Below are 25330 nucleotides of genomic sequence, written 5' to 3' on the forward strand. Positions count from 1 at the left end.
GTTTGTTTTAATGAAATGCCAAAGAAAATTTTAACACTACAATATGCAGGTTCACAACAAACTGAACATTGTCTTAGAACTTAAAACTCAAATCTCAAATTCAGATTCTGACCTTTCTTTTAATATCTGCATGCACATAATCTCCTTTAAGAAGGGAAAATAAAGGAAAATAAAAAGTGTGATGTTTGGTTCTCCATTTTTCATTGTCTGTTAAAACCAGGGTTTGTTTGTTTTTTCAGCAGAAAGTCACCGGAACTGAGTTCTGGCACCTCTCAGGTGGGCACCATTGCCATTCTAAGAGAATGAGGGAGGTGTTCATGGTGAGTTCCGGCACCTCTTTTTCTAGAAAAATAGCATATGTTAAAACAAGCAGATATAGACACATTCCCCACTCACACATTCTCTAAAGGGTGTGTTCTGGTAGTGAAAATGAAACAGGTGTGGGAAGAGATGTGTATTCTGCAATACTGATGCTGAATTTAGACCTCATGTCAGACCATGGTTCGGAAGTTCAAACTGTGGTTTAGAGCTGCGTGACTTCTTTCCTTTCCATAAAATATTCCCATCTGTAAGAGAAGTAGCCTCCAGAGGTTGCAACTGGTTGTAACTATAGTTTTTCAGTTCAGACTTCATGACACTTCAGAGCATGAAACTTAGAAACCCACTTCAGAGCATGGATTTTGAATCTGTCTTCCTGCCTACTCACACACAATAACTTTTTCAATTTGGACACAATACCATGGCATAAGCCATAACCATGATTCAGGATGAAACCAGAATTCATTCTGAAACATCATTAATCTTTTCTGCCTCTGCCTAACAAAATGATTTTCAATGAGGACAAATTTAAGGTTCTACACTTAAGATCTGGGGGATCTTAGTAGACCACAAGCTTAACATGTAATGCAGCAGAAAGAAAGAAAGAAAGAAAGAAAGAAAGAAAGAAAGAAAGAAAGAAAGAAAGAAAGAAAGAAAGAAAGAAAAGCTAATGCTATTCTAGGTTGCATCAACAGAAGTATAGTGGCAATAGTTCCACACTATTCTGCCTTAGTCAAACCACACCTGGAATACTGTGTCTAGTTATAGGCACTACAAGTTAAGGATGATATTGACAAGTTGGAACATGTGCGAAGGGCAACTGATAAAGGGGAAACCAAGAGCAGATTGAGAGGTGATACGATAGCCATCTTCAAATATCTCAAGGGCTGTCATGTGGAGGATTGAGTAAGCTTGTTTTCTTCTGATCTGGAGGCTAGGACCCAAACCAATGGCTTCAAGTTACAAAAAAAGGAGGTTCTGACTAAAATCAGGAACTTTATGACAGTAAAGAGCTATTTGAAAGTGGAACGGTCACCCTCAGGAGGTGGTAGACTCTCCTTCCTTGGGAGATTTTAAGCAGAGGTTGGATGGCCATCTGTTATGTATGATCTAGTTGAGATTCTTGCATTGCAGGGGATTAGACTAGATCAGTGTTTCCCAACCTTTTTTGGGCAAAGGCACACTTGTTTCATGAAAAAAATCTTGAGGCACACCACCATGCCAGATGGGGAAAAGTCACTTTTTACTTATGTAAAAAAAAATAAAAAAATAGTAACAGCATAGAAGGTAATGGTTATCTCTTTGATGTCTGATGGGAGGGCATTCCACAGGGCGGGCGCCACTACCGAGAAGGCCCTCTGCCTGGTTCCCTGTAACCTCACTTTTCACAGTGAGGGAATTGCCAGAAGGCCCTTGGCACTGGATCTCAGTGTCTGGGCTGAACGATGGTGGCGGAGACGCTACTTCAGGTATACTGGACCGAAACCGCTTAGGGCTTTAAAGGTCAGCACCAACACTTTGAATTGTGCTCGGAAAGGTACTGGGAGCCAATGTAGGTCTTTCAAGACTGTCGTTACGTGGTCTCGGCGGCAGGTAGCAGCGCTCACAGCTTACGGACTGCACCGTGTAACAGGTGTCTGGCCCAGCAGCCTAAGGCGGACAAGCCACTGAAACAGGCATTCAGAATCCATTCATTTCATAAAACCTGCAGGGCTCAATCTCTGTGTTTGTGTATGTGTGTGTTTCTGCTTTGCCCAAGGGTCTGGGGGTGGGAGAGAGCTCTTTAGCATGATGCTTTTAAAACAATTAAATTATCAACAAACAAACCTGATGATACGAATAGCAACGTCAGGTGCTACGGGGGGGGGGGGAGAAGGGGGCCTACTCAGAAGTAAATACTGCGTCCAGGCGCAATTAGCGCTGATTTAAGGTGCACCAAGACTGCCTAAAAACCTCACCAAAGATATGCAACAAAGCGCTTCGTTGCAGAGGGGAGAGTTTGTGCACCGTGGAGGCTGGAGGGCTTCTATTCTACATGCGGGGGTTGGGGGGGCGAGGAAAATGTGCTCCGTGGGGGGGCGGGGAAGGCAAAGTTGCAAAAGCGCCCTGCTCCTTCTTCCGCGGAGGGAAACGCTCCTGCGGAGGCAAGAGGCAGCGAGGAGGCGACGAGGTGAGGCTTTTGTGAGGTAGGGAGAGGAAAGACGGGGGAGGGAACCCAAGGAGGATTTGCACGAGGGAATGAAGGGGAAACGCGCCTCCCACGTGGAAATGCACGGGGTGGGGTCGTGGCGGATCCGTGCTGCGCGCTCGCGTCGTGCGGCCCAAAGTGCTGCAGGATCGCCAATGCAAGACCCCCTTTTAAAACCTCCCCCTCCCCCAGCTCTGGAAAAAGTTGCAAAAGCGCCCTGCTCCTTCTTCCGCGGAGGGAAACGCTCCTGCGGAGGCGAGAGGCAGCGAGGAGGCGACGAGGTGAGGCTTTTGTGAGGTAGGGAGAGGAAAGACGGGGGAGGGAACCAAGGAGGATTTGCACGAGAGGGAATGAAGGGGAAACGCGCCTCCCACGTGGAAATGCACGGGGTGGGGTCGTGGCGGATCCGTGCTGCGCGCTCGCGTCGTGCGGCCCAAAGTGCTGCAGGATCGCCAATGCAAGACCCCCTTTTAAAACCTCCCCCTCCCCCAGCTCTGGAAAAAAAGGGGGAAGGGGATGGCGTCGGCGTCGGGGTGCGGAGGCTGCCCGTGCCCGGCCAGGCGTCGGTGGCGGTGTCAGCGCTGCTGCAGTGGCTGCTCCTCCTGCGAGCAGTGAGTGGAGCGCAGCCGCAGCGGCGGCGGGGGGCGCGCGCGCGCTAGGGCGCAAGGCTGGCGGTGGCGGTGGCGGCGGGGAGCCCGGCGGAGGAAGGAACTTGTCCCTTCCCTCTGGACTCGCGCCCCCCGCAGATGTTGCGCCCGGTGCGACTGGCTCCCCTGGCACCCCCCACGCTACGCCACTACTCCCACGGCACACTAGGCAACGTCCGGCGGCACACTAGTGTGCCGCGGAACACCGGTTGGGAAACACTGGACTAGATGACCCTTAGGGTCTCTTCCAACTCTACAGTTCTATGATTCTAAGCTTTATTTCGTTGTTCTGGTTTTTAAAAAATTAAACCATAGTTCATGAAAATTGTAGGATATAGATCATCATTCATAAATTACAATTTATAGCTAACTTTGAACATAATTGTACATTTGAAAAAATTCATAAATACATTTTAATCAATAAATAGTATTTTAACGTACATTTCTTGATGTGCTCTTGGCAGTGCAGGAAAAAATTAAGGTTTGCATCTCAGTATTGTAAAATATTGTGAACATTCTAGAGGTACAGTATGATCTTTAGAAAAATTAACACTCTTCATGTTGATTCAATTGGAAGCATAGATAGAATATTAGGACTGGGTTTTTTACTGTGCTGAGCGAACTATTGAATCTAATAATGCATAAAGACATAACATTAATAATATTCTTGTGAAATATTTTAAATCATGTAACTGATTATGTAAAGTATTGCTAATTTAACAAGTTTTTCTTGGTGTTTTTAAAACACACCTTGCTATACAAATCAGAAGAAAATGACATGCCCTTCAAGAAAAGGGAAGTATATTAATGCAACCTGACATAAAATGAATGATAAGCTATGCAGGAGTTTGACTAGACATAATGTTCCTCTGCGCATGCCTTATGTGTCATTTTAAAGCACAGAGTAGCAACAAAGAAGCAGGGAAGAGTTACATAATGCAGAAAGTGAGCTCCAGCTATAGCTTCTCAGAGGGAGATGCCTGTGTTCTTGAAGCAGCAGAGACAATTTTCTGCTTCCATGTTTGTAATGCAAATGCTTAAAAGAAAGTTTTCAAGTACTGTATTCAGTGACTTCTGAAAGGTTAGGAATGCCTGGCATTCAAGTTATATTTGCTTCGGGCAGATGCAATTCAAATATTGCACAGTGCCCTATCCTGCTTTTTAATGAAGCACAGAAACAAATAGTGATTCTGGGTCACATAATTCTTTCTTTCCCTAAAACAGAAAGAGGGGTTATTTGAAGGGGGTGCAGAAGTCATGCAGTAGGTGCAAAAGGCTTAATGACTATGTTTTCTCTCCAGTAATTTTTAATGAAGTAAGTAAATTAGGCATAATGTGGTACGATGTTAATGCAGCTCTGATTGTCGTCACTTAGTTGTTTAAGAGTAATGAAGTGCTGCGCCCTTTAAGCATAGCCTTAAAATATGTCGCGCGCACAGCTGCAGAAAGGGGCTTCTGTTGCTGACTATTCCGAATGCAACTTCTCTTTGTTCTACCTGAAATCCACACATATGAATGATGTACCTTTGATAATTCTTTATTTGTTTTCAGCTTGTTAACTAACATATTTGAAACTAAGCGGAGGAATTAGACTCAATTTTTTACCAAATAAAATCCAACCCCTAATCCAGCAATTTACATAGGCATCTGATAACAACCTAGTGCACGGAATGGATATTTTAAGTGTACAGATTTGTAAAGAATCCCGTTCTGTGGTGAGAAAAAGAGATGATCCAGAAGTCTCCCTTCTACATGTGCAAGTAAGCACACCACTTGATGTCAGGAAGCTAGATGACACATGCAGATCCAAGCTTGTAAATGTGCCTGCGGATGCACATCATCCTTGGGAATCCCCACAGAGCCACCACAAGGGAGGCAAAAATGCAATGCACATGGGAATGTGACTCTTCGTATGTGCTCTTGTCCCCCCCCCCCCACTCATTACTAGGCATGCATTACTACTTAGCTAACTCTTATTCAGAGGCATACAGCATAATAAGGGGGGGAAATTAGCATGCCTAAGTTGCAATGAATTAGCTCAACAAGAATGGTTGTGTGAATATTTCTAAACTGCAGCACATACTATTGCTGATACTGCATAGATTAGCACTAAACAGAAAGTGCAGGAAATGCTTCTCACCACATTTGAGGAAGAGGAGGAAGAGGAGATTGAATATGGTTGTTCCATTCATTTTGCATCTTGCTTCAAAAATTCTGATGGTCATTCTGAATTCTATGAGACTGAAAGCAATATTCACAAAACTTCAAAAAGATTGTTCATTGTCTCAGACAAAAATCCTAGTTTGCAACTTGAATGTGAAATTACCTGAATTTTGCAACTGAGTTCTCAACCAAAAAAATACATGCAAAAAAGTGCCTCTTAGGAGGAAGTGTGCACAAGATGCATTTATATGTGCAAAATGCATTGTATTAGGGGAATTTATTGTAAACATGTGTAGATCAGTCAAACCACCATACAAAAATGAGTATACAAGAAATGTGCATGCAATGAATAATAATTTTTGGTGCTGATTTATTTATTTTTAAGTTTGCAAACTGACATGGCAATGGGACAAACTGAATTTAAACCTAAAAAAGATGAGGAACTGGTAGAAATAAGTATTAACAGACTCATCTATCCCTCTCTGATGAGCTCAGACATTCTTCCCTACATTCACTGAACGTGGGGAGGAAAGGACTAGAATCCAATCTGATGCATCCACCCCTGAAATCCGCTAATCAGCTAGCCCCAACCTTGACCTCTACACACACATATGCAGTACAAGGTGCTTCTATATAGACTATGATTGAGAACTCTGATCATGCAACGTTCCTCACACAAGCCTCCTCACACAAAATTGCCTCTCCTGCCTCATGTGCAGGTAGAGTCAACATGCTCAACCCTGCATGGAGAGAACCTATGAAGAGGCCTATTATTGAAGCAGTATCACTGTACAAATGGAAGACTTCAGCAGTTGAACTGGCAGCTGGATTTTCAGTGTATACATTTGGGCAACAGAACTACACAAAGGAATTGCTCCAACATGATTTGCATGTCCTCTGGATGCCACACTTCGGTACCTACCAGACAAGGAGGTAGAAACTTCAATCAAAGCAGGGGCTTTGAAATCCTAGGTTTGGGCAGTCCTGTCTATGCTGAGCTTGCCAGCTATTTTGGAGATCAGTATGGGATTCATCATTGCCTTCACAAATTTGGCAGGTGCCTCTTACACTGAATTAGTATGTCTGACATCCAAACAAAAGAAACCCCAGCATCTCCAATCACCCTGAATCCTTAGTAGGAGAGAACATTGTGACACTTTAAAGTAGGGTTGCAGAAACTATGGCCCTCCAGACCTTGTTGGACTCCAACTCCTATGAGCTCCAGCCAGCATGTGCAATGGGCAGGTATCCTGCAACATCTGGAGGCCACAGGTTCTCTGCTTTGAAGTCTCCCTGGCTTTCTCTGGCATGCACTTAATAAGCAACAGCCTCCTGAATCAGAAGCATGGCGTGAGCTTCTTCGGATGTTCTCACAACTATTTGAAAGAAACAATGTCGAATAAATTCTGTGTGTTCGGCGGTTTGCCTCCTCCAGACGGGACCCTGCTAGTAGCAGAGAGAGAGAGAGAGAGGTCCACGCAGAGCAGAGAGAGAGAGAGGTCCACGCGGGAAGTTCAAAGGGAGTCCCCGACGGGACAAGCAGGGCTACCGGGAGCGGCTTTTGGAAGGGCGCCCCCTCAGCCGCGCTGGCCCGACGGGGGTTGGGCGCCTGGGCTGCTCAGCCCCACGATCTGCGCGCGTCTCGTTTGAGAATCTCTTGGAGTGATTTGCGGGTGAGGGGCTGGCAGCAGAGGGTGGGGGGGGCACATTTCCAGAGGGCGACGTCCTTCCCGTGGCCTCCTCGGCGCAGCTTTCCCCACCCGGCGCCTTGTCCCCCAGCGAGAGGCGCGCGCGCCCAGTCCAGCCTTCGCGTCTCCGTGCGCCGGCGCGCCTTCTCCTTGGCCCCGCCCCCCGCGTCCGAGCCGGCGCTTCTCCCTCCGCCGGGCTCCCACCTCGGGCGCCTCCCGATTGGCCGAGGCGCTGACAGTGGGCGGGGCTCGAAGTGGCCGGCTCCCGCCCGCCCTCCGCTATAAGCCTCTTGCCAGCTTTCCCTCAGCACCTCTCGCCCTCCGTCTCCCGCGCTCGGCGCGTCCCTGTCCAAAGCGAAGCCGGGGAAAGAAAGCTGCTCCGACAGGCGCGGGTGTCATGTGAGAAACGCACAGGCTCTGCCCTCCCCACGGCCCTTTCCCTGCCGGGGGCTTCTTTTTCCAGAAAGAAACTCCCGTCCCCCCCCCCCCTCGCGCCCGCCGTCATTTCTCTCTCCGGCTCCGGCTCCGAAACTGACAAGGCGACCACGACCCCTCCCTCCCTCGCCCGCCTCCCCCTCCCGCTCCTCACTTCAAGGGATCACAAAAGAAATCTCGGGAGTCGCTCGGGGGGCGCCTTGGACGCGGAGAGCCAGCGCGGAGGAGGGCGCCCCGGACGCCCCAGAAAGACCCTGGGCTGCAGGGCGGAGGCGCTTCTCCCGCCGCGAGAAAGAAAAGTGTGCGAGAGGAAGCCCAGGCGAGCGCAGCCCCGGAGGAATGCTCTTGGCAGCCGAGCAGCCCTGCTCTCGCCGCCTGCGCTCTCGCTGAGAAGGGGATTTTAAAGCTGGGAGCTACATGACTGCGCGGAGCAGGGAAGCGCCAGCATCATGCGAGGTAAGGGCTGCTGCATCGGGATCCGCGGGGAGAGCGGGGCGTCGGGCGGCCCAAAGGGGGCTTGGCGCGCGGGGGGGGGGCTCTTAACAAATCTGCTTCGGGGCGTCTAGAAGGGATCAGAGACGGAGAGGAAATGGATGCTGACGTTGTCAGAAAGTTCTCACGTTCGTGTCTCTCTTTTTCGGAAGCATGTCCTTTATTATTATTATTATTATTATTATTATTATTATTATTATTATTATTATCATCATCATGAAAGGTGTCTCCGTAGGGCCTGAGCGCTTTCTCCGCCTTCTTCTCCTGATACTCTAGCAGAAGTTTCACGAGCGGCATCCTGCGTGACAACTTCTCCTGGAGCGTCTTCTAAGTTTGTGGGAGGCTTCCTTGGGTGCGAGTTCAGCCCCAAACGCTTCCTGGGGAGAGAGGCTGACTTGGCGCTTTGGAGGCTCGCTCTTTGGGGAGGCGGGCACAGAGTTTGGAGCGAGTTTCGAAACAGAGGCCCCCAACTCGGTCTTCTCCCGGTGGGCGCCCACATCCACTAAGCAGGTGGCCGGTGCTCAGGGATGGAGAAAGGGAGCATCGCTCTTCTTTCCAGAATAAAGGGGGGGGGCACGTATTTGCGTGGAGAGCCGGGATATCTTGGTCGGCGCACCGAGTGCAACTTAGCCCAAAGGGGTGCAGGTAAAGACCGGAGGCAAAGCATCCCAAACTTGAGACGCGCCCATTTTTAGGAGGGGCCGCGATCCCCCTGCATGCTCGGGGGCAGCAAGTCCCGGGGGAAGGAGCGGCAGCTGGAGGCTCCTCTTGGCACAGATGGCTCCTTTTCCTGGGCCCTCTTGGTGTCTGAGTAGTGGGGCACCTTCGTCCACCTATGCAGGTGGTCCCCACAGGCAGGCATCTCTCTCGTGCTTAGCCTGCTGGCATCCCATTCTTGTTGACTGTCTTTCTTTGGAACTCACCACTCGTGGCACCACCGGTCCTTGTTCAGTGGCACTCGCCGTCCTTTGGCATCACTGTTCGAGTCCAAGGCTGGCGATAGGGGTGGGGAGGCGGGGTTTGAAGGGGGTGAGCTGAAATGTTTGGAGGACAGGGGACTGAGCTGCCTGCGGCGGTGGATCCTGCCTCTTGGAAGGACTGCCGGGGTGTCCCTCGGCCAGGAGAGTCCCCCGAGGTGCGGTTAGGTAATTCTAGGCTCCGGACTCCATGGCCTTACGTGCGGGAGGAGCGGCTCTCTCTTTAGAGAGAACGTGGATTCCTTCAACTACTTCAAAATGTGACGAGCTCCCCCCCCCCCAGCTTATTCTGCTGAGTGGACTTTTCTGAAGTCTCTCTGAAGCCCCACCCCCATCCCGCATGTTGACTCGACTCGTTTTTAATTTGCGAGGAGTTCCTTGAGCCGACACCTGCTTTTACCTCTCTCTCTCCTCCCCCAAAGAGACCCTAGCCATCATTCCCAACCTCCATTTCCCAAGCACATCCCACCACTCCACGAGTCCACTCTCAACTGTTATTGCGGCCACACGCGGATCCTAGTATTCCAAGTTATCAGCCTCGTATTCCCTAAAGCCAGTGAAACTCGAGTTTGTTGCCGTGGGCCCTCTCCGGCCTGATCCTTATATTGATGTATTTATTCCAAGTGCTTTTATACCGCGCTTTCCGTCAGAAAAGATCGCAAAGCTGTTTAGAAAGGTTCCCAAAGCATTGGATGGAGAGGTTGGGGGGCGCAGGGAGTGGAGTCCAAAAAAACCCCAGCCCAACGTTGATTATTGTTATTATTATTATTATTATTATTATTATTATTATTATTATTATTATTTAAATGTGTATACCGCCTTTCACCCAATTCATGTCCTTCTTACATCACTCCTTCCGTGCAAAAGTGTTTTTCAAATGATAGACTTACAGCTCAATCCTAATCATGTCTGTTCCATTGAAGTCAATTGTGCTTACTCCTAGGTAAGTGGGGTTAGGATTGCCACCTAAAACCAAAAAAAAGGGGGGGGCGCATATTACTCTCCCATCCAGCGCGTTTTCCGGTGGACCAGAAGCCTTCGGCCGCGCCGGTGGCACTGCTCCATCTTTCTGTCTTGCGCGCCTAAGGGAGCTTGCGGTCAGCTTTCTCGCCGGTCTTCTGACCAGCGCTCTTGGCCCTGTTCTCATGTTAAATAAGGCCGGCCCAACGGGCTTCCCGCCCCTTCACTCAGTAGTGGATTGGCCGGTGCCTTTGAAAAGCGTAAGGCCACTGCTCTCTAGCAGTAGCTTAGAAGAGGCACCCTTGCTTCTTCGCTACCCAAGCACGCAAACTTCAGGATTGCGCATGGCTCTGTTTCGCTCGCTCTTACTGGGCCGCTCAGAAGTCTGATGTGACGGGCGCTTGCGCCTTTCCTCGCTCCCAATATCTAACCCACTCCCTACTTAACCCGGGTCCCTTTTAGGGAGACTTCGGTAAAGCTGGGAAAGGGGCGGGAGAGTCTCACAAACTTGCTGGATATGTATTTGCTGAGTGAACTTTTCTGTCTCTGCTGTCTCTCTCCCGCAAACGAGTAGGAGGCGGGGAAGGCAAAAGCGGAGATAAAAACTGGCAGCGCCCTCCAATGCAGAAGGGAGGGGGGCCTATGTTATGTTATGATGTTATGTTATGATGGGGAAGCAAAAAAACCCTGTCTGTGTGCGCGCCCTCGGTTAACAGTCTCACTCCTCTCTAGATCCCCGGAGACAGACTGTGCGCGAAGGGAAATAATTTGGGGTTGGGTGTTTGAGGGTGGTTGGGGGGGTGTCGAGGGGTTCAGTTTTAACTTGCTGATCTAAGGAGAGGAGAGACTCAGGGCTCATCCAGACTTCCTTTTGTGCAGTGTTTCTAGGCAAAGGTACGAGTTCGGGGTCGGAGCGGAATTCCCGATTCCTACTAAATAATACTAATACCAATACTCATACTAATAATACCAGAAGCGGGGGGTGAGATCCCTGGGTGTTGATGCGAAGGGGCAGTTTCCTTCAGGCCTGTAAGGATTGTGGCTGTGGGGAAGAGGTGCTGTGCGTTGCAGGATGACTTTGAGCCTAGGGACAAAAAGGCGGGTGATGATTCCCCGGGAGCGGAGGTCAGTCAGGGGTGCTTGGAGCTGAAAGGGGCGCGCGCAGTCGGAAGGACTCTGCTGGAGCGGCGGCCTGTGCTCTGTGGAGGGCCGGAGAAGGCCTGACAGCAGGCAGTGCCGTGGGCGCTTCCTTGCCATTGCTGGGCCTCGGAGAGGGGAGGAAGAAGGAGCAGCACTTTGGGCGGGGGGGATGAGGAGAGAGTAAAGAAAAGCTGGGAAGAAGCCGGGAGGGGACGAATATGGGGGGCGTTTCATATCCACTCCATTGGCGCAAATGTATATATTTTTGTATGGAGAGGTTCCTGGGGTGAGGCTGGCCTGTTGGCTTTCTGACCTCGCAGCTCAGAAATGCACTCTGCACGCGCTCAAAGCCATTCTCAGCTTCGATTCTCGCTTTAGATGAACTGGGTTTCAGAGGCTCGGCTGCGGAAATCTGGGGTTGTTTCCTTCCGGCCTTCTCTTGACTCCTGTTTTTCTGATGGAATGGGACGGAATTGGAGGAGGCGGCTACAGTGGCTAGAATGGACCACGAGGGTGGGAAGTTCGAAGTAAGATCGAGGACACTCCACACATGCCGGAAAAAAGCCCAAACGGATGACCCGACTTATGTAGGAAGTGGGGCTACTGTAGCATTGTAGAGTTGCTATATTTTGAAATGCAAAATGACGGCCATTCAAAGCAAATAAATGCAATTTGTCTCAAATTTTACCCCTGAGAAAGAGGACGTGTCCTGGAAAAAGAGGACACATGACAACCCCATTAGAGACTAACAGTCTTTTATGCCGTGCATGTTTCCTCGGAAGTAATCCTTGCTGTGTTCAATGGGGCTTACTCTCAGGTAGGTGCGCACAGTGAGTGCTAAACACACTTATTAGGGAGTAAGCCGCTTTGAGATGAGTGGGATTTCTTTCGGGGGTGGGGGCTTGAGTTGCGTGGTGGGACTGAGTTCCATGGGACTTCCAAGTAGACATCGCTGAATCGACATTTTTTGTGTTGGGATATTTGGAGGACAAGATCCTGTTGGGTCATATGCATGAAGAGGTGGCAAGCATGAGCAGTGGAAAACCAAGCGAACCACCACATATGCGGGAATGCGCTGCCAAAATAGAAGGCGCCGCTCTTGGTTTTGGGGAAAGCGCCTTCTGGACCCGGATAAGGCACTTCTCTGATTCGGAAGCCTCGCGTAGTTCTGCGGCCTCCCATTTCCCTTGGCCAGGGAAGGCTCTCCTTCACCCGCGTAATGTAAACCTTCGAAGAGCATTGTTGGCGAGCGATGACCTGGCTATGCGACTTGAATGGTTCTGCAGGTCGACCAACCTCGGGTATTTCTACCTGGGGAAGCAAACCCCAAAGCGACCAGCTGTGCTTACTTTCGAGTAAGCAAGCAATAGGATGCACGCCCAGTAACTGGGTTGCTGAGCACAAAAAGGGGCAGGCAGGGATCTAGAAGGTGTAGCTGACTTGAGGCTCAATAAAGGGCCTGTGTCAGTCCGACCAGCCACTGTCTGGTCTGAAACCCAACCGTTTTGCTTTTACCTAAGCTATGAATCCGGCAGCATCTGCTGTCTTTTCTCCGTCTGTCTGTCTCTTTTGTATGTTTCTGTGTTGGAGCCGGGGCTTGTCATGTGCTCCACTGACCCACTTCTTTCGGCTGAGAAAACAAGTCCAGAGACCAGGGCAGGATCCCCTCCGCCCAGTCTCCAGCGCCTGACAGGCAGAGATTACTCAGCGAAAGCTATCCAGATTTTCCAAGCGCTTTTCTTTCATAAATATTTTTATAGGTTCTATATATCACAGGACACCACACACACACACACACACACACACACACACACACACCTTGCCGACGTCTTCCTTAACACCATGCGTGAACGGCAGTTTCATTTGGACTGTAGGTTCCTTGCACGTAGAATCGGCCTGAAAATATATTTGCAGGACTGACACATGGTTTCTCAATTACTCCACAGACAGATGCAAACGAAGCTTCGGTGGGAAAATATAGAAAGGCTGAGTTATAGTCCCTTCCCACCGAAAAATTGCGGGGTTCGTTTGTGTATGTCTGCTTTCCTCTCCACCCGCAATGTGCTGCTTTTACAATATCTGCTGTTCCCCACACACCAGTCTGGTTCTGTTCACCCTTACGCTGAATGAAGTCCCATTAAACTCAGTGCGACTTATTTCCAAGGACGCTTGGGGTGCAAGTTTGCTCTCATCTAGTTTTAAAAACGGCCTTTGCACCATGTCATCAAATCTGCCTGAATAAAGCGCGAAGGAAGATGTGCCCCCCGTGGTTTCCCGAAGGATGCGAAATTCACAGCCGCTCCAAAACTCCGATGGACCTTCCTGGATTGGTGGACTTTACCCCTTCCTAAGTAAAATGGGTTTGGCAGCCCTAACCTTTACCGGAAGCCGGAGCTAAGGCCCAAGAAGTCAGCGGCATTTACTTCCAAGTAAGTGCCTTCCCACCGCGCTCCGCGGCTGCACGAGTGCACATAGAACTGCTGGCTTTGAAATCAATGCCACGGATGAGGCCCCGAAGGGGAGCGCCGTGGCTGCTTCCGTTTCTGCCGGCCCACAATCTCTCTGCCTCTGCATCTTCTCGCTCGTGCCCCGCACGACCAAAGGCGCCTTCTCCCCCCGCCCCGTGCAGCAGGTGACGGGGCCCCGCCACGAAGACCACTTTCCCCTGGCAAGGCCCGCCCCCGCGTCCCCAGAAGCCGAAAGTTCGGCCGAGGGCGGGGAGGGCGGCAGGAGAGCCAATCAGAAGGGCCTTCTCGTGACCAGGACATGGCAGGAATCCCTCCCGCTCGCCCTTTTAAACGTTTTGTTGTGACGGGGGTGAAATCGGGGCCGGCTCGAGGGCCTCGACGTCGGGAAACAGTCCGGGGAAACTCCCCCCCCCCCCTCGCCCCCTTTCCTGGCGTCCCGCGTCCCCTCCCCGCCACCCGCCACCAGCTTTGCAAGCTCGGGGGGATCTTGAAGGCTGCGGCCCCCGCGGCAAAGAGCCCATCCAAACCATATTTGCGCGGATGCAGAACCTGCGGATCTGTGGGCCTTCTTCCCAGGCGGTGGCTGCATTTCAGACGGGCAGCCGAGGTGGGGAGCTGGCCTTTGGATCCCGCCCCAAGGCATTGCGCCTCGCGCTCGCTTCCACCACAAAGCAAGGACCGAATGGCGCCCATCAGCCTGGAAATCTACGGGGCGGGAGAAGAGTCAACTCCCAGCCATGCTATAGCAAAGGCTCCTGTGTTGGTTGCCGGCATAGGCCCCTCTTGCAGTAGGGGTGCAAGCTTGACTGGGGGCGCATAGGTTGGGTATAGCGATACGTGAAACATCGAGGCGTCTTGTAGCACCTTAAAACCCAACAAATATCTCATGGCCCACGCGCATTCCTGGATTAGAGAGTTCCTTTCATCAGATGTACCCGATTCCGACCAAGTGGAGTCCAGTCTGAAAAAGCGTTGCTAAGTTAAACCTAGTAGGCTTTGAGGTGCAACAAGACTCCCCTCTTCTCTCCCCCGCGCTGACCCTCTACCAGCTCTGCCGTCACCCACTGCTGTAGGCGGAGGCTTCGTCCCATGTTAGGGGTCCACAATGGTGGATGCAACTTTGTCTGGATCTGACCACAAATCCTAAATAAATCTGGGTATACTGAGCCATTTGCTTGCATTTATGAGTAACGGGCCTTTGTTACCACGGAAGAGCAATGAAATGAAACGTTGGCACGAAGCGCAGACAGAATAAATCGACCGAGTAAGTCAACATGACAGACTTCTAATAGTGTAAAGCTGCGCTCCAAGCCCGCATCGCGCAGCCCGATCCTATGCACGCTTACTCGGAAGCAAGTCCCACCGTCCTCTGTACGGCTTAAGCCCAAGTCAGTATGGTTAGGCTTACATCCTCAGGCCCAGTGCACTTGGTGGGGCTTCATGGCGAGGAAAGATGGTTCGCATCGGTGCTCAGATTGAAGTTGGACTCAAAACGCCTCTCCCTTTGACACCCCATTCTGCTGGGACAATGGTGCCAAATGAACCCCGATATGTCTTTTGTTTCATTTCAAACAACAACAACAACAGCGAGTATCCCAAACGCCGCCGGGTTCATCTAGGATCCTCCAGCCCACAATCCTAGAGAAGGTCTAGTACAATACTGTAGTGGCGATTCGTTCGATTTAGGACCGGAGTTGTTTGTTAATGGAATATTAATCACACCGCATTTTCAGTTCTGTCCCTGAAGGGGAAGAGGACACGGGAATCAATAGATTTATTGGCATTCAGCAAAATCAAAGCACGTTAACCTTGCGAGGCTGAACACGCGGTTATAGCAGAGGAGGCGATAAAGGTCTTATTTAGCGGCGATATATACATCTCACCATCTCCACTTTCGAAAGATCCCGCATTTTTTCGCTCCTCTCCATCTCCGCCCCTCCTGGTTGGTTGAACTTCAAACTTCAAGTCAAAGTAGGCGAAAGGGCGGCAGAAATGAATTGTTGATCTGCCAAAGTAAGGTCTGAAGCGTGGGTAGATGAGGAGGGGGTCGGTCTGATTTTAAAATCCTGAGGGGTGCTGTATCCCTGCCCTGAACAGAATTCGATGAGTTGCAGCGTTTTTTCAGATCCCAGAATGAGGCTCTCTGTATTAAGGCGATTCTCTCGTGTCTTGTGCAGCAAAATTTCACAGGAGCCTGGGAAGAGCCAGGTTAACGTTTTCCTGTAATTCAAGAATTCTCTGCTATTGCCACTGTATAACGGAACCACAGAAGTATATTTAGCATCTGGTTTGATGCAAGCTTCTTTGTGCGTTTCACACATTGATCTTGCCCTTTTCAACTAATCGCTGTAGTTTGCGATTAAAAGATCTCTGACTCGCCGAATGGTTCGTGGTTGTGGGGACGGAGGAGCTGGCAGAAAAAAAGAATTCATATGCAATTGTTAAAATGCCCATTTGAGCTGGAAATTTAAAAGGCACTGCCTGATTCTACCAAAAAGAAAAGAAATGGAACATCTCTTGAACACCTTTTTCACATTAAAATACATACTTATAGAATCAGTGGGCAGTCCAGATTTAAAAGAACAAACACATCTAAATTGTGGCTTTCCCATGCAAAAAACCCATGGATTTTGATGCTCTGTGGGATACTTAAAATGTCGAGGGTTTTGATACTTCTTAGTGTTGCTGGGTCTGTAACCAAAATGGTAGAGAAGTGACAAGGTTAACTGAAGCTGACGATATCCTAAGCATGCCTTATCACTAATAAGTATCCACAACCCATCATTTATTGTAAAGATGTGTTAAGCCAATACATCGCAAATTGTTTTCAAATCTGTACTTTTAAAACTTTACAGTGGCAACAATGCATCCAACCTCAGCTTCACAAATCTGGCATTCAGGTGTGTGGGTGTGTATTCTTTTTAGCCTCAGAATAGGCCCCTAGGAAGTAGAATGGTTCCCCCAACAATTTGGAGGTTTTTGGGATTATCAAAAAATGCATAAAACTCAATCTTCATGACTCAAAATATATAATTTGTCTGACGGTGAAATGTAGGTAATTTTGCAAGATTATTAACATAAATAAATTTCTCATTTAATTATCAATAATTGTGTGTTACTGAAACATGATGATTAATTCTGAATGCCATCCCAAGGAATGATTTTTTTATTCTTAATTGATTTGGTACAATATCTGTGAAACAGTCAACAGCTATCCATAATACATTGGCCAGAATTGATACTTTTATTTGAGTTGGTCACCACTGGGGTTCAGTTTTTATTGATGTGAGCAATGAAAAAGATTCAGGGAACCATTGACCATTAAATATACTATTTATATGTGGCATAAATAGATACGACCAGGCTTATTAAAGGAACTGTGAGTAGAAAGGCCTTCAATGACCATAAGACACAAGCCAACTTTGCAGCAATACTTAACAAATCTAGGGGACATACAATGCTGTATGATACTGCTTAGTACCTTGGATACATTGGTTTCATTTTGCATGGACTGATACCTTTCCAGTCATATTACAGTACATAAATCTAGCCTGAAATTGAAAATGCCGTGATCTTTTTGAAACTCTTTCCATAGATTAGTATTTTTTCTGATAATGATGCTTTTCTCACTGTTTTTTTAATTAAATAACATATTGAAAGGTTTTACTTTAGTAAAGTGCTTACAAATAAATATAAGAACAATTTTAAAAATATATTTAGCCACATTTGAAGCACTTTTAGTAATAACAATTCTGCCTTGGCCATATGTTTAACCCCTTTTGGATTTTTAAACATTATATTCTGTTAGACACAGCCCCTTTGAGGGTGATCAGTCTAGAATATTATAAGAAACAAATAAATTGAGATGAAATTATCAGGGGGGAAATTCAACAATGAAACCAAAATAATTCTAGTAACAAGCATATGGTCCAAACATACAGAACTTTCTTTTTGAATTGTCCATGTTAATCTAAACAGTCTTGGAATTTTTTCCATTTAAAATTAGATATTAGTATTGAAACATATTCCTATTTTCAAAGGAAGGCCAAGAAACTTTAGGAAATGAAGAATTAATTTATAGTTAATTTACAGAAATATCTCACATTATAAAGCACATACCCCTTTTAATCCAAATGCATTTGAAATCAAATGAAATATTCTGTGACTTCCTAGGTAAAGCAAGGGTACAATTAATGCTATGAATATATTGTACCAGTAACAGCCACTTGCAATATTTTTCTAATGGTTATGTAGGGCAAGAAAGCAATATCAGAAGGGAAAACCCCCAAGAAGCCATCAAGCTCCGTTTTTGCTTTACGCAATGGAGTCAGAGGAAAATGCTTTGGCGTCTGTGAAACTGAAGGATGTCTGCTCTTGTAACTGAAGACAAAGGAAGCACACAGGAATTAATATTGATTGAAGTAATCATCAGATGAATGGAAATTAGATTTACCAGTGTACCAATACAATATACGTGAGTCAGCCCTTTCATAGTCCATGTTGTGTCTTCAGTGCATGACCCAGCCCATTCATACCTTTACAAGACAACCCACGGGTATTTTAATGACAATCATACTAATTACTAGAAGTGTAAGCAACTATCAGTAATTACACAGAACTCATAGTGAGCTAGATAGAGAGTGCAAAGAAATTCATAAAACATTAAATAAGAGCATCCTGAAGAATACAAAGACCTCAGTGACTCATGGAGTCATATACTGTTTGCATATTAATAACTCATTTTTGGGTAAGAATACCATTTAAATCATTTTTCTGTGGTTTCTATGAAAACTGATTGTACAAGATCCTGGTAAGGTTACAGTGAACAGGGACAGTCTATTTTATATGTCTTTTTGAATGACTACAATGTGTTGTTTGCCTTTTCCAGTTCAAATATAATGCAGTCTACCTTAGTTGGAATGTACCGTAAGTTTCATTTTAGAATTAAACTAAAATTACCGTATTTTTCGCTCTATAACACGCACCCGACCATAACACGCATGTAGTTTTTAGAGGAGGAAAATCCGTAGGCATGCCACCTGTAGGCATTCCCTCCATAACACGCACAGACATTTCCCCTTACTTTTTAGGAGGAAAAAAGTGAGTGTTATGGTGCAAAAAATACGGTAAGTAATGCCCTGCAGTAATAACATTTATGCCTGTACACCCAATACAATAAGGGCTATAGTAAATTGCCATCTGTGCTATGTCTGAAAAAGCCCTTTGATTCAAAGGGTTTCTTAGTGTTTACTTGGTTACTAAATTTATTACCAATATCCAATGTTGGTTCCTTCAAATTCAGATACCATGCTTCTCTCATTTTTCACCAGACTTACCTTTTTTAGGTCTAAAGTACAATTACACACCTTGTGCATGATCAAGCCAAGTCAGTCAGTGGATCCCTACTGATTTCAAAGGAACATCTAAGCAAATGCTTCATTTCCCACTGAAAGGAAAGGAAAATCCACATGCTTAATGTTTGTTTGGATCATGTCCATTGTGTTGCACCTTTCCAAAACGCATAGTGCTGAGAATTTACTTTGAGAAGTGTTTGCAATTTATCTCAGCATGCAAAGTAGACTGAGTGTACTTTTTATGGTGTTATTATCAAACTATTCTGATGGACTGTAATTGTTTCAAGAACTAGCATGAGGCTGTATAATAAAATACCTAAGGGTTTTTTTTTTAAGACAATGCCAGATTATCTCTGGATTAAAATCTCCGTAAACAAAGTATTCTTTCAAGAAAAAAAAAGGTCAAGCATTGGTGGTGGATACTCATGAGATGAACTCATTATTTGAGAGATTATTTCATAGTCTACAGGGAAATTTTGCTATCCTGAGGCTATTCACATGAACAAGAAAAATCAGATTAGAATCTGTGTACTGTATGCCCATGTGAAATCTGGTGGCTTGAAGTTTTATGAAATGCCAAAGATTAAACATTGCCTGAGATAATCAAAACTATAAAACCATTTAGCATTTTAGAAAGGGTGCAATACTGGTCCCACTGAAGTCAGTAGTAAAACTCCAGCTGATTTTAATGGATTGCTGCCAAGCTTTGTTGTACAGTCTCCAAACTCCTGTTGAAGGTATGAGTATGAAACAGGAGTAGATTTTAAAACGCCCCGTTGAATAGATGTTGTCAAGGTAGGATTCAGAGGAACTTCTTCCTCTGGATGAAGAAGGTGCTCCTTCTAATGAAAGAAGGTTTACTCTGCTGCAGGAAGTTCCTCTGGATTTAGCCAATAGTAAGGAAGCGGGGAAATCTGAAATTTACAAAGTACTCGGAAATAAGCTCAGTGGGACTTTGAGTTCAGTTGAGTTTATTCTCCAGTTAGTATGGTTCAGATTGTAGCCTTGCTGCCTTGATTCTACATACCCAGTTGACTAACAGCACAACCCTACGTTTATTCAGAAATAAGTTTCATGGTGTCTAATGTGTCTTGCTAGCAAGTGTCCTTAGGACTACAGCCTTGATAAGTAACACAGTTGGCTACCCAAAACTCAATAAACCCCTAGTTCCCAGAGTGTTGGATAATTCTCAGTTTGTCTTGCAGGAATAACTAAAGTAGCTTTATATTGTCTTATTAGACATTTTGTTAATGTTGTTTGGTAAAAGGGTTTAGAGAAGACTGGGAAACTTGATCAAAAGGAAATTGACAAATATATAATTGGACCATTTTAACATGTAGCACGTCAGCCGGGTTTTGCAATTCCTTAATCTGAAATTTGAATGTAAAATATATACAGTACAAGGCTTTAAAATTCATTTTTGTTTTCTATCCTGCTCATTCATATATGCAGTCAAATAGCACGATAGAGGCTGTCCAAAAAGACAATACTAGCATTGTATGTAGAGAAAACCCCATAGCTGTGTTCATTTCTTCCTGTTCTATTTTATGGCTGTTTGCATGATTTTATATTAAAGAAAGGACTTTGGATGGATCTTTTCTAATCTAAAAAGTATTAGTCTTTAATTCTATGCACAATTTTCCTCAGGTGTATAGGCTTCATGTCATTCTACCTATGCAATGTCACTGAGAAAATTAAAAGAAAATATGTGTTCAGCTGATCAATGCACAATCATTGTTTTATAATTCCTTTATTAATTCCCATTTTGTAATTAACAAGTTGCATGACCATGTTATGACATCCTGTGCTATATTCCAGAAGGAATATTTTGTTGCATCTGCACAGTAATTGGCTGCACCACAGAGATTTGTGAGTGATCATAGACTTCTGTGGGTGTAATCCAAAGCTGTTGCTCCACTTGCACAGCAAACTTCTGCATGCACAATGGAACTACCTCCTTCCCCTTCAACCTCTGCAGTCCCCTCAAAATATGCTCCAAAGGACCCTCCAGAGCAAATTCTGGGGAGGCACAAGAACAAGGGGAGGTCGAGTTGTGTGAACAGAAGTCTGTGTTCACAGCGTTGGATACTCCCATATTTGTGTTGATGCAAGAAAACAGGGAAAGAGTTGTGATAAGGATTGAGTTGTTTCAGTTAGAAGACTTCTAGGCGGCCTGCAGACAATAATAGATTCTGTTTCAAACAAATCTATAAGAAAAGATGGTGCTTGTATAATGGGGTAAACTATTTTACCAATAATATTCACTGCTGAACTGTTGTTGTGACAACTTTATTGTTCAAATGATGTGTTACTTTGCATGATCATTTGCTAGCTGCCCTGGAAGGGGAGAATATAATAATCTTGAATGAATGAGTGAAGTAATCCAGTACACACTAAAGAGTAATACAATTTTGCAAAAGTATTGAGGGATCATATTGGTAGGCTAAGTAGGTTCTTGGAACGGCATAATTCAAAGAATGCCATCTGTGCTGGAAGAAACACATGAATTTATGCTGCTCTGCTGTTTCTGGAGTGACTAGTTCTCTGTGTAAACTGAGAGTGCATTTCAAATGATTTGTGATATCATGGGGAGTATTCTTCAATGCGTTCCAAGAGCTACTTTCTATACTGCGTTTCTTTTGTACATTTTTATACCTGAGTTGTTGTTTTTAAAGAGACCATTCAAAAACATAGGGTATGAATGTGACAAACAGGAATCTGGGAATGCACATACTTATGGGTGCACTTGGGGTGAGAGTGACTGCGCTCCCTTGTCAAGTGTACCTTTCATGATTGTGTAATGCTTTCTTGACTTTGTAAAGTTCTTGGACATATTCTTACCATGTACTACTCTCTGCAGGTAAGCAAAACCCACTGATCTGGTTCTGGGATGGGCAAAGAACCTGTATTAAAAATTACAGACACCAGAAAATTGTGCCTAGGCCACTTCAGCAGAGTTATGTGGCTTGAGGTGGATTTTTACTGTCAAATGCTTACTGTTTACAAAAAGCTAAATGACAAAAATAGCAGCCATATCTTTGGTCTCAATATATGCACATATCCTGCCCCCAAATACACCATCACATATTCAAAAGCATAATAATAATAATAATAATAATAATAATAATAATACATTTTATTTATACCCCACCCCTCCCCTGCCAGAGCCGGGCTCAGGGTGGCTAACACCAGTAAAATCACAGTAAAAACATAATAGGGGAGAAAACCCCAATTTAAAATACAGGTTAAAATGCAATTTAAAATGCAGCATTTGTGCATTTTATGTGACTAGATTTTAATTTATTGATTTTTATTCTTATTTATTTATTACATTTACACTTCATATTTCTTCCATGATGCAACTGAAAGCAGCATACAAAGAATTTTCAGGCAGTCTCCCATCCAGTTCAGATCCAGACCTGTTTTGCTCCATCAAGGTGGTTGCTCCTGCCTTCAGAGAAGAGCTTTGCTTAAAGGCACAGGCTACAGCTAACTGGAAAGCACAGGGAATCAGAATGTTTTATTACAAATGGTCTTTCCAGACAGGCCAATCTGAGTTGAAGTGCAAATAAGTAAAGGCAAATTTAGTGCCAATTGTGATTTCAGAGGACTTAGGATTGGCTTAACTAGTATAAATATGTTACATGTTTAATGGAAGCAAGTTTGGCACCTGTGACTGATGAAGAAAATGATATAGTCTACAGATATCAGTTTGAGCCTAGTAGGGGTTTTTCCTCACACCAGTTCTATGTATCTGCACCTGAATAATCCAAAAGAACTACATTTTTAAGATTTACCTTTTGTATTGACATTCCCAACTTATCTTTCAAAATTGCTTCTTCACTGGCAAATATCTAATTATAAACAATGCACTGTGCTAAGTCTGAAGCAGAAATATAATGGAGTGGCAATATTAAACTCTAAATGAAATCATCTGCTCCTTGCTTAAACCAATTTTATGAATTGCACCTTAACGTTTACATTTTCAAGAAACAAAATACTGTTACTTCTGGATAGAAGCTCCCCACTTCAAAAGCCAGTCCTTGTGATCCCTTAAATAATTCTTAGTGTGCAATACTATGCATGTTTACTCAGAAGCAAGCCCCACTAAGTTCAAAGGGGCTTAGTCCTAGATAAGTGTGCACAGGATTGCAGCCTTAATAAACATTCCAGATAGATGCATAATAAATTCCGCAAACTACAAAATATTTATTTGTACATAGAACTATTACAGATCTAAAATGACACACTGCTCTCATCCAGGGAATCCTGTGCATGGTGGAAGTCTGTGTGTAATAGCTTCAGTGCTTGTGACTCCTTAAATCTGTTGCATAGAAATCAGAATGGGGAGAAACATATGGTTCCATGTGCATTATTGCCAACCATAGCTCTGAAACAGTTGTCGTCTTGCTTGACTGCCTCAGCCTTTTGTGTGCTTGCTACAGCTGGCATGCCCAGGAGAAACCGTGTGGATCACTCGACTGGATTAGGATGTCTATCTGATTTTTAAATTATTCACAATCAGTGGCATGCTTGCTTACTCAGAAATAAAGACCCATTGAATTTAAACACCCTAATCCAGGATTACAGCTTTATTGATTTTGATGGTCCATAGGATTACAACTTTATTGATTTTGATGGGGGCATCCTGCTTAAAATCAAGCTGTGATTTTACTGATCTGCATTTCCATAATGCAAATATACATGTTTTCTAATAACTTCTGAAGGGCAAAAGGATGGGGTCAGATCATGCTGTGAAAATAATCTAAGGATAGACTATGATGGGCTTCCTCTCTGCCATTGCTTCTTAGTGGCATATTATTTATATCTATAGCTGTCTTCCTAATTTATTCAGTAATTGCCATTGGCAAAGAAAAGGGAAGCACTACAATTTGCAGGTAGCTGTCTTCATTTCTGCATGTGGCTTTGCATCCAATACAGGAAATAGGCATTCATCTCCCACCCCCACCAACCGCTCTCCCTTTCCTTTTCTCATCTCCTTCCATCCTTGTTTACCTATTGTTGTGTTTACAGGGCAAATGGTACAATTATGCTGTTCACTTCAACATTTGTATGAATGTCAGGCCTTATCCCCTGGCCAACTTTTCAGCTCTGCAATATTGGAACATGCAAAGCATGCAAACAGCATGAAAAATGTTCCTCATTTCAATTGCTAAAATTAAGAATGATCAATATCAAATCATGCAAATCACATGTTTGGTTCAGTTAAAGGGTTAACGGGTTTTGTCTCAGTGACAGAAGTAGAATCTGTAAAACAGAAATTCACCAGTCCAGCAGGAGAGTGGCTGTTTTTGAATCTCCAATTTTTACTCAATATATGGATAAACAAAGCAATTGTTTCTGTTCAGTTACAATTTTGAAAATGTTTACTTATTAAGGAAGCATTTATTTAATTTGCCTTCATAAAGACCTCCAAAGAAGAAGACTCCACCACACTCCTTGGCAGCAAATTCCACTGTCGAACAGCTCTTACTGTCAGGAAGTTCTTCCTAATGTTTAGGTGGAATCTTCTTTCTTGTAGTTTGGATCCATTGCTCCGTGTCCGCTTCTCTGGAGCAGCAGAAAACAACCTTTCTCCCTCCTCTATATGACATCCTTTTATATATTTGAACATGGCTATCATATCACCCCTTAACCTCCTCTTCTCCAGGCTAAACATGCCCAGCTCCCTTAGCCGTTCCTCATAAGGCATCGTTTCCAGACCTTTGACCATTTTGATTGCCCTCCTCTGGACACGTTCCAGTTTGTCAGTGTCCCTCTTGAACTGTGGTGCCCAGAACTGGACACAGTACTCCAGGTGAGGTCTGACCAGAGCAGAATACAGTGGCACTATTACTTCCCTTGATCTAGATGCTATACTCCTATTGATGCAGCCCAGAATTGCATTGGCTTTTTTAGCTGCCGCATCACACTGTTGGCTCATGTCAAGTTTGTGGTCAACCAAGACTCCTAGATCCTTTTCACATGTACTGCTCTCAAGCCAGGTGTCACCCATCTTGTATTTGTGCCTCTCAATTTTTTTGCCCAAGTGCAATACTTTACATTTCTCCCTGTTAAAGTTCATCTTGTTTGTTTTGGCCCAGTTCTCTAATCTGTCAAGGTCGTTTTGAACTGTGATCCTGTCCTCTGGGGTGTTAGCCACCCCTCCCAGTTTGGTGTCATCTGCAAATTTGATCAGGATGCCCTTGAGTCCATCATCCAAGTCGTTGATAAAGATGTTGAATAAGACCGGGCCCAAGACAAAACCCTGTGGCACCCCACTAGTCACTCTTCTCCAGGATGAAGAGGAACCATTGATGAGCACCCTTGTGGTCAAGATGAGCACCTTCATTGTGGTCAAAACTGGTTGCGTAGTATATTTACACCATCCTATTTACAAAATGATCCCAACCAAACAGGCTGGGTCTGGGATGATCGGTGTGGCTTATTGAGTAAATATTGCCTCTCTCTGAACTGGCTTAGTTTAGCCTCAGTGATGT

The 25330-nt window shown here is 45.4% G+C and overlaps 1 protein-coding gene across 1 annotated transcript in view; it reads left to right on the forward strand.

Moving 5' to 3' along the window:
• Window positions 1–7315: 7315 nt before the first annotated feature.
• The window catches only part of RORB (RAR related orphan receptor B), a 144212-nt gene continuing 126197 nt past the window's right edge, over window positions 7316–25330 (forward strand). The window contains exon 1 of the mRNA XM_028749099.2: window positions 7316–7895. Within this exon, the coding sequence (XP_028604932.1) occupies window positions 7889–7895 (7 nt within the window). The 5' untranslated portion in view covers window positions 7316–7888. The remainder of the gene's footprint in view (window positions 7896–25330) is intronic.

This window comes from Podarcis muralis, chromosome 11 (assembly GCF_964188315.1).
Source record: "Podarcis muralis chromosome 11, rPodMur119.hap1.1, whole genome shotgun sequence".
NCBI classification, from domain to species: domain Eukaryota; kingdom Metazoa; phylum Chordata; class Lepidosauria; order Squamata; family Lacertidae; genus Podarcis; species Podarcis muralis.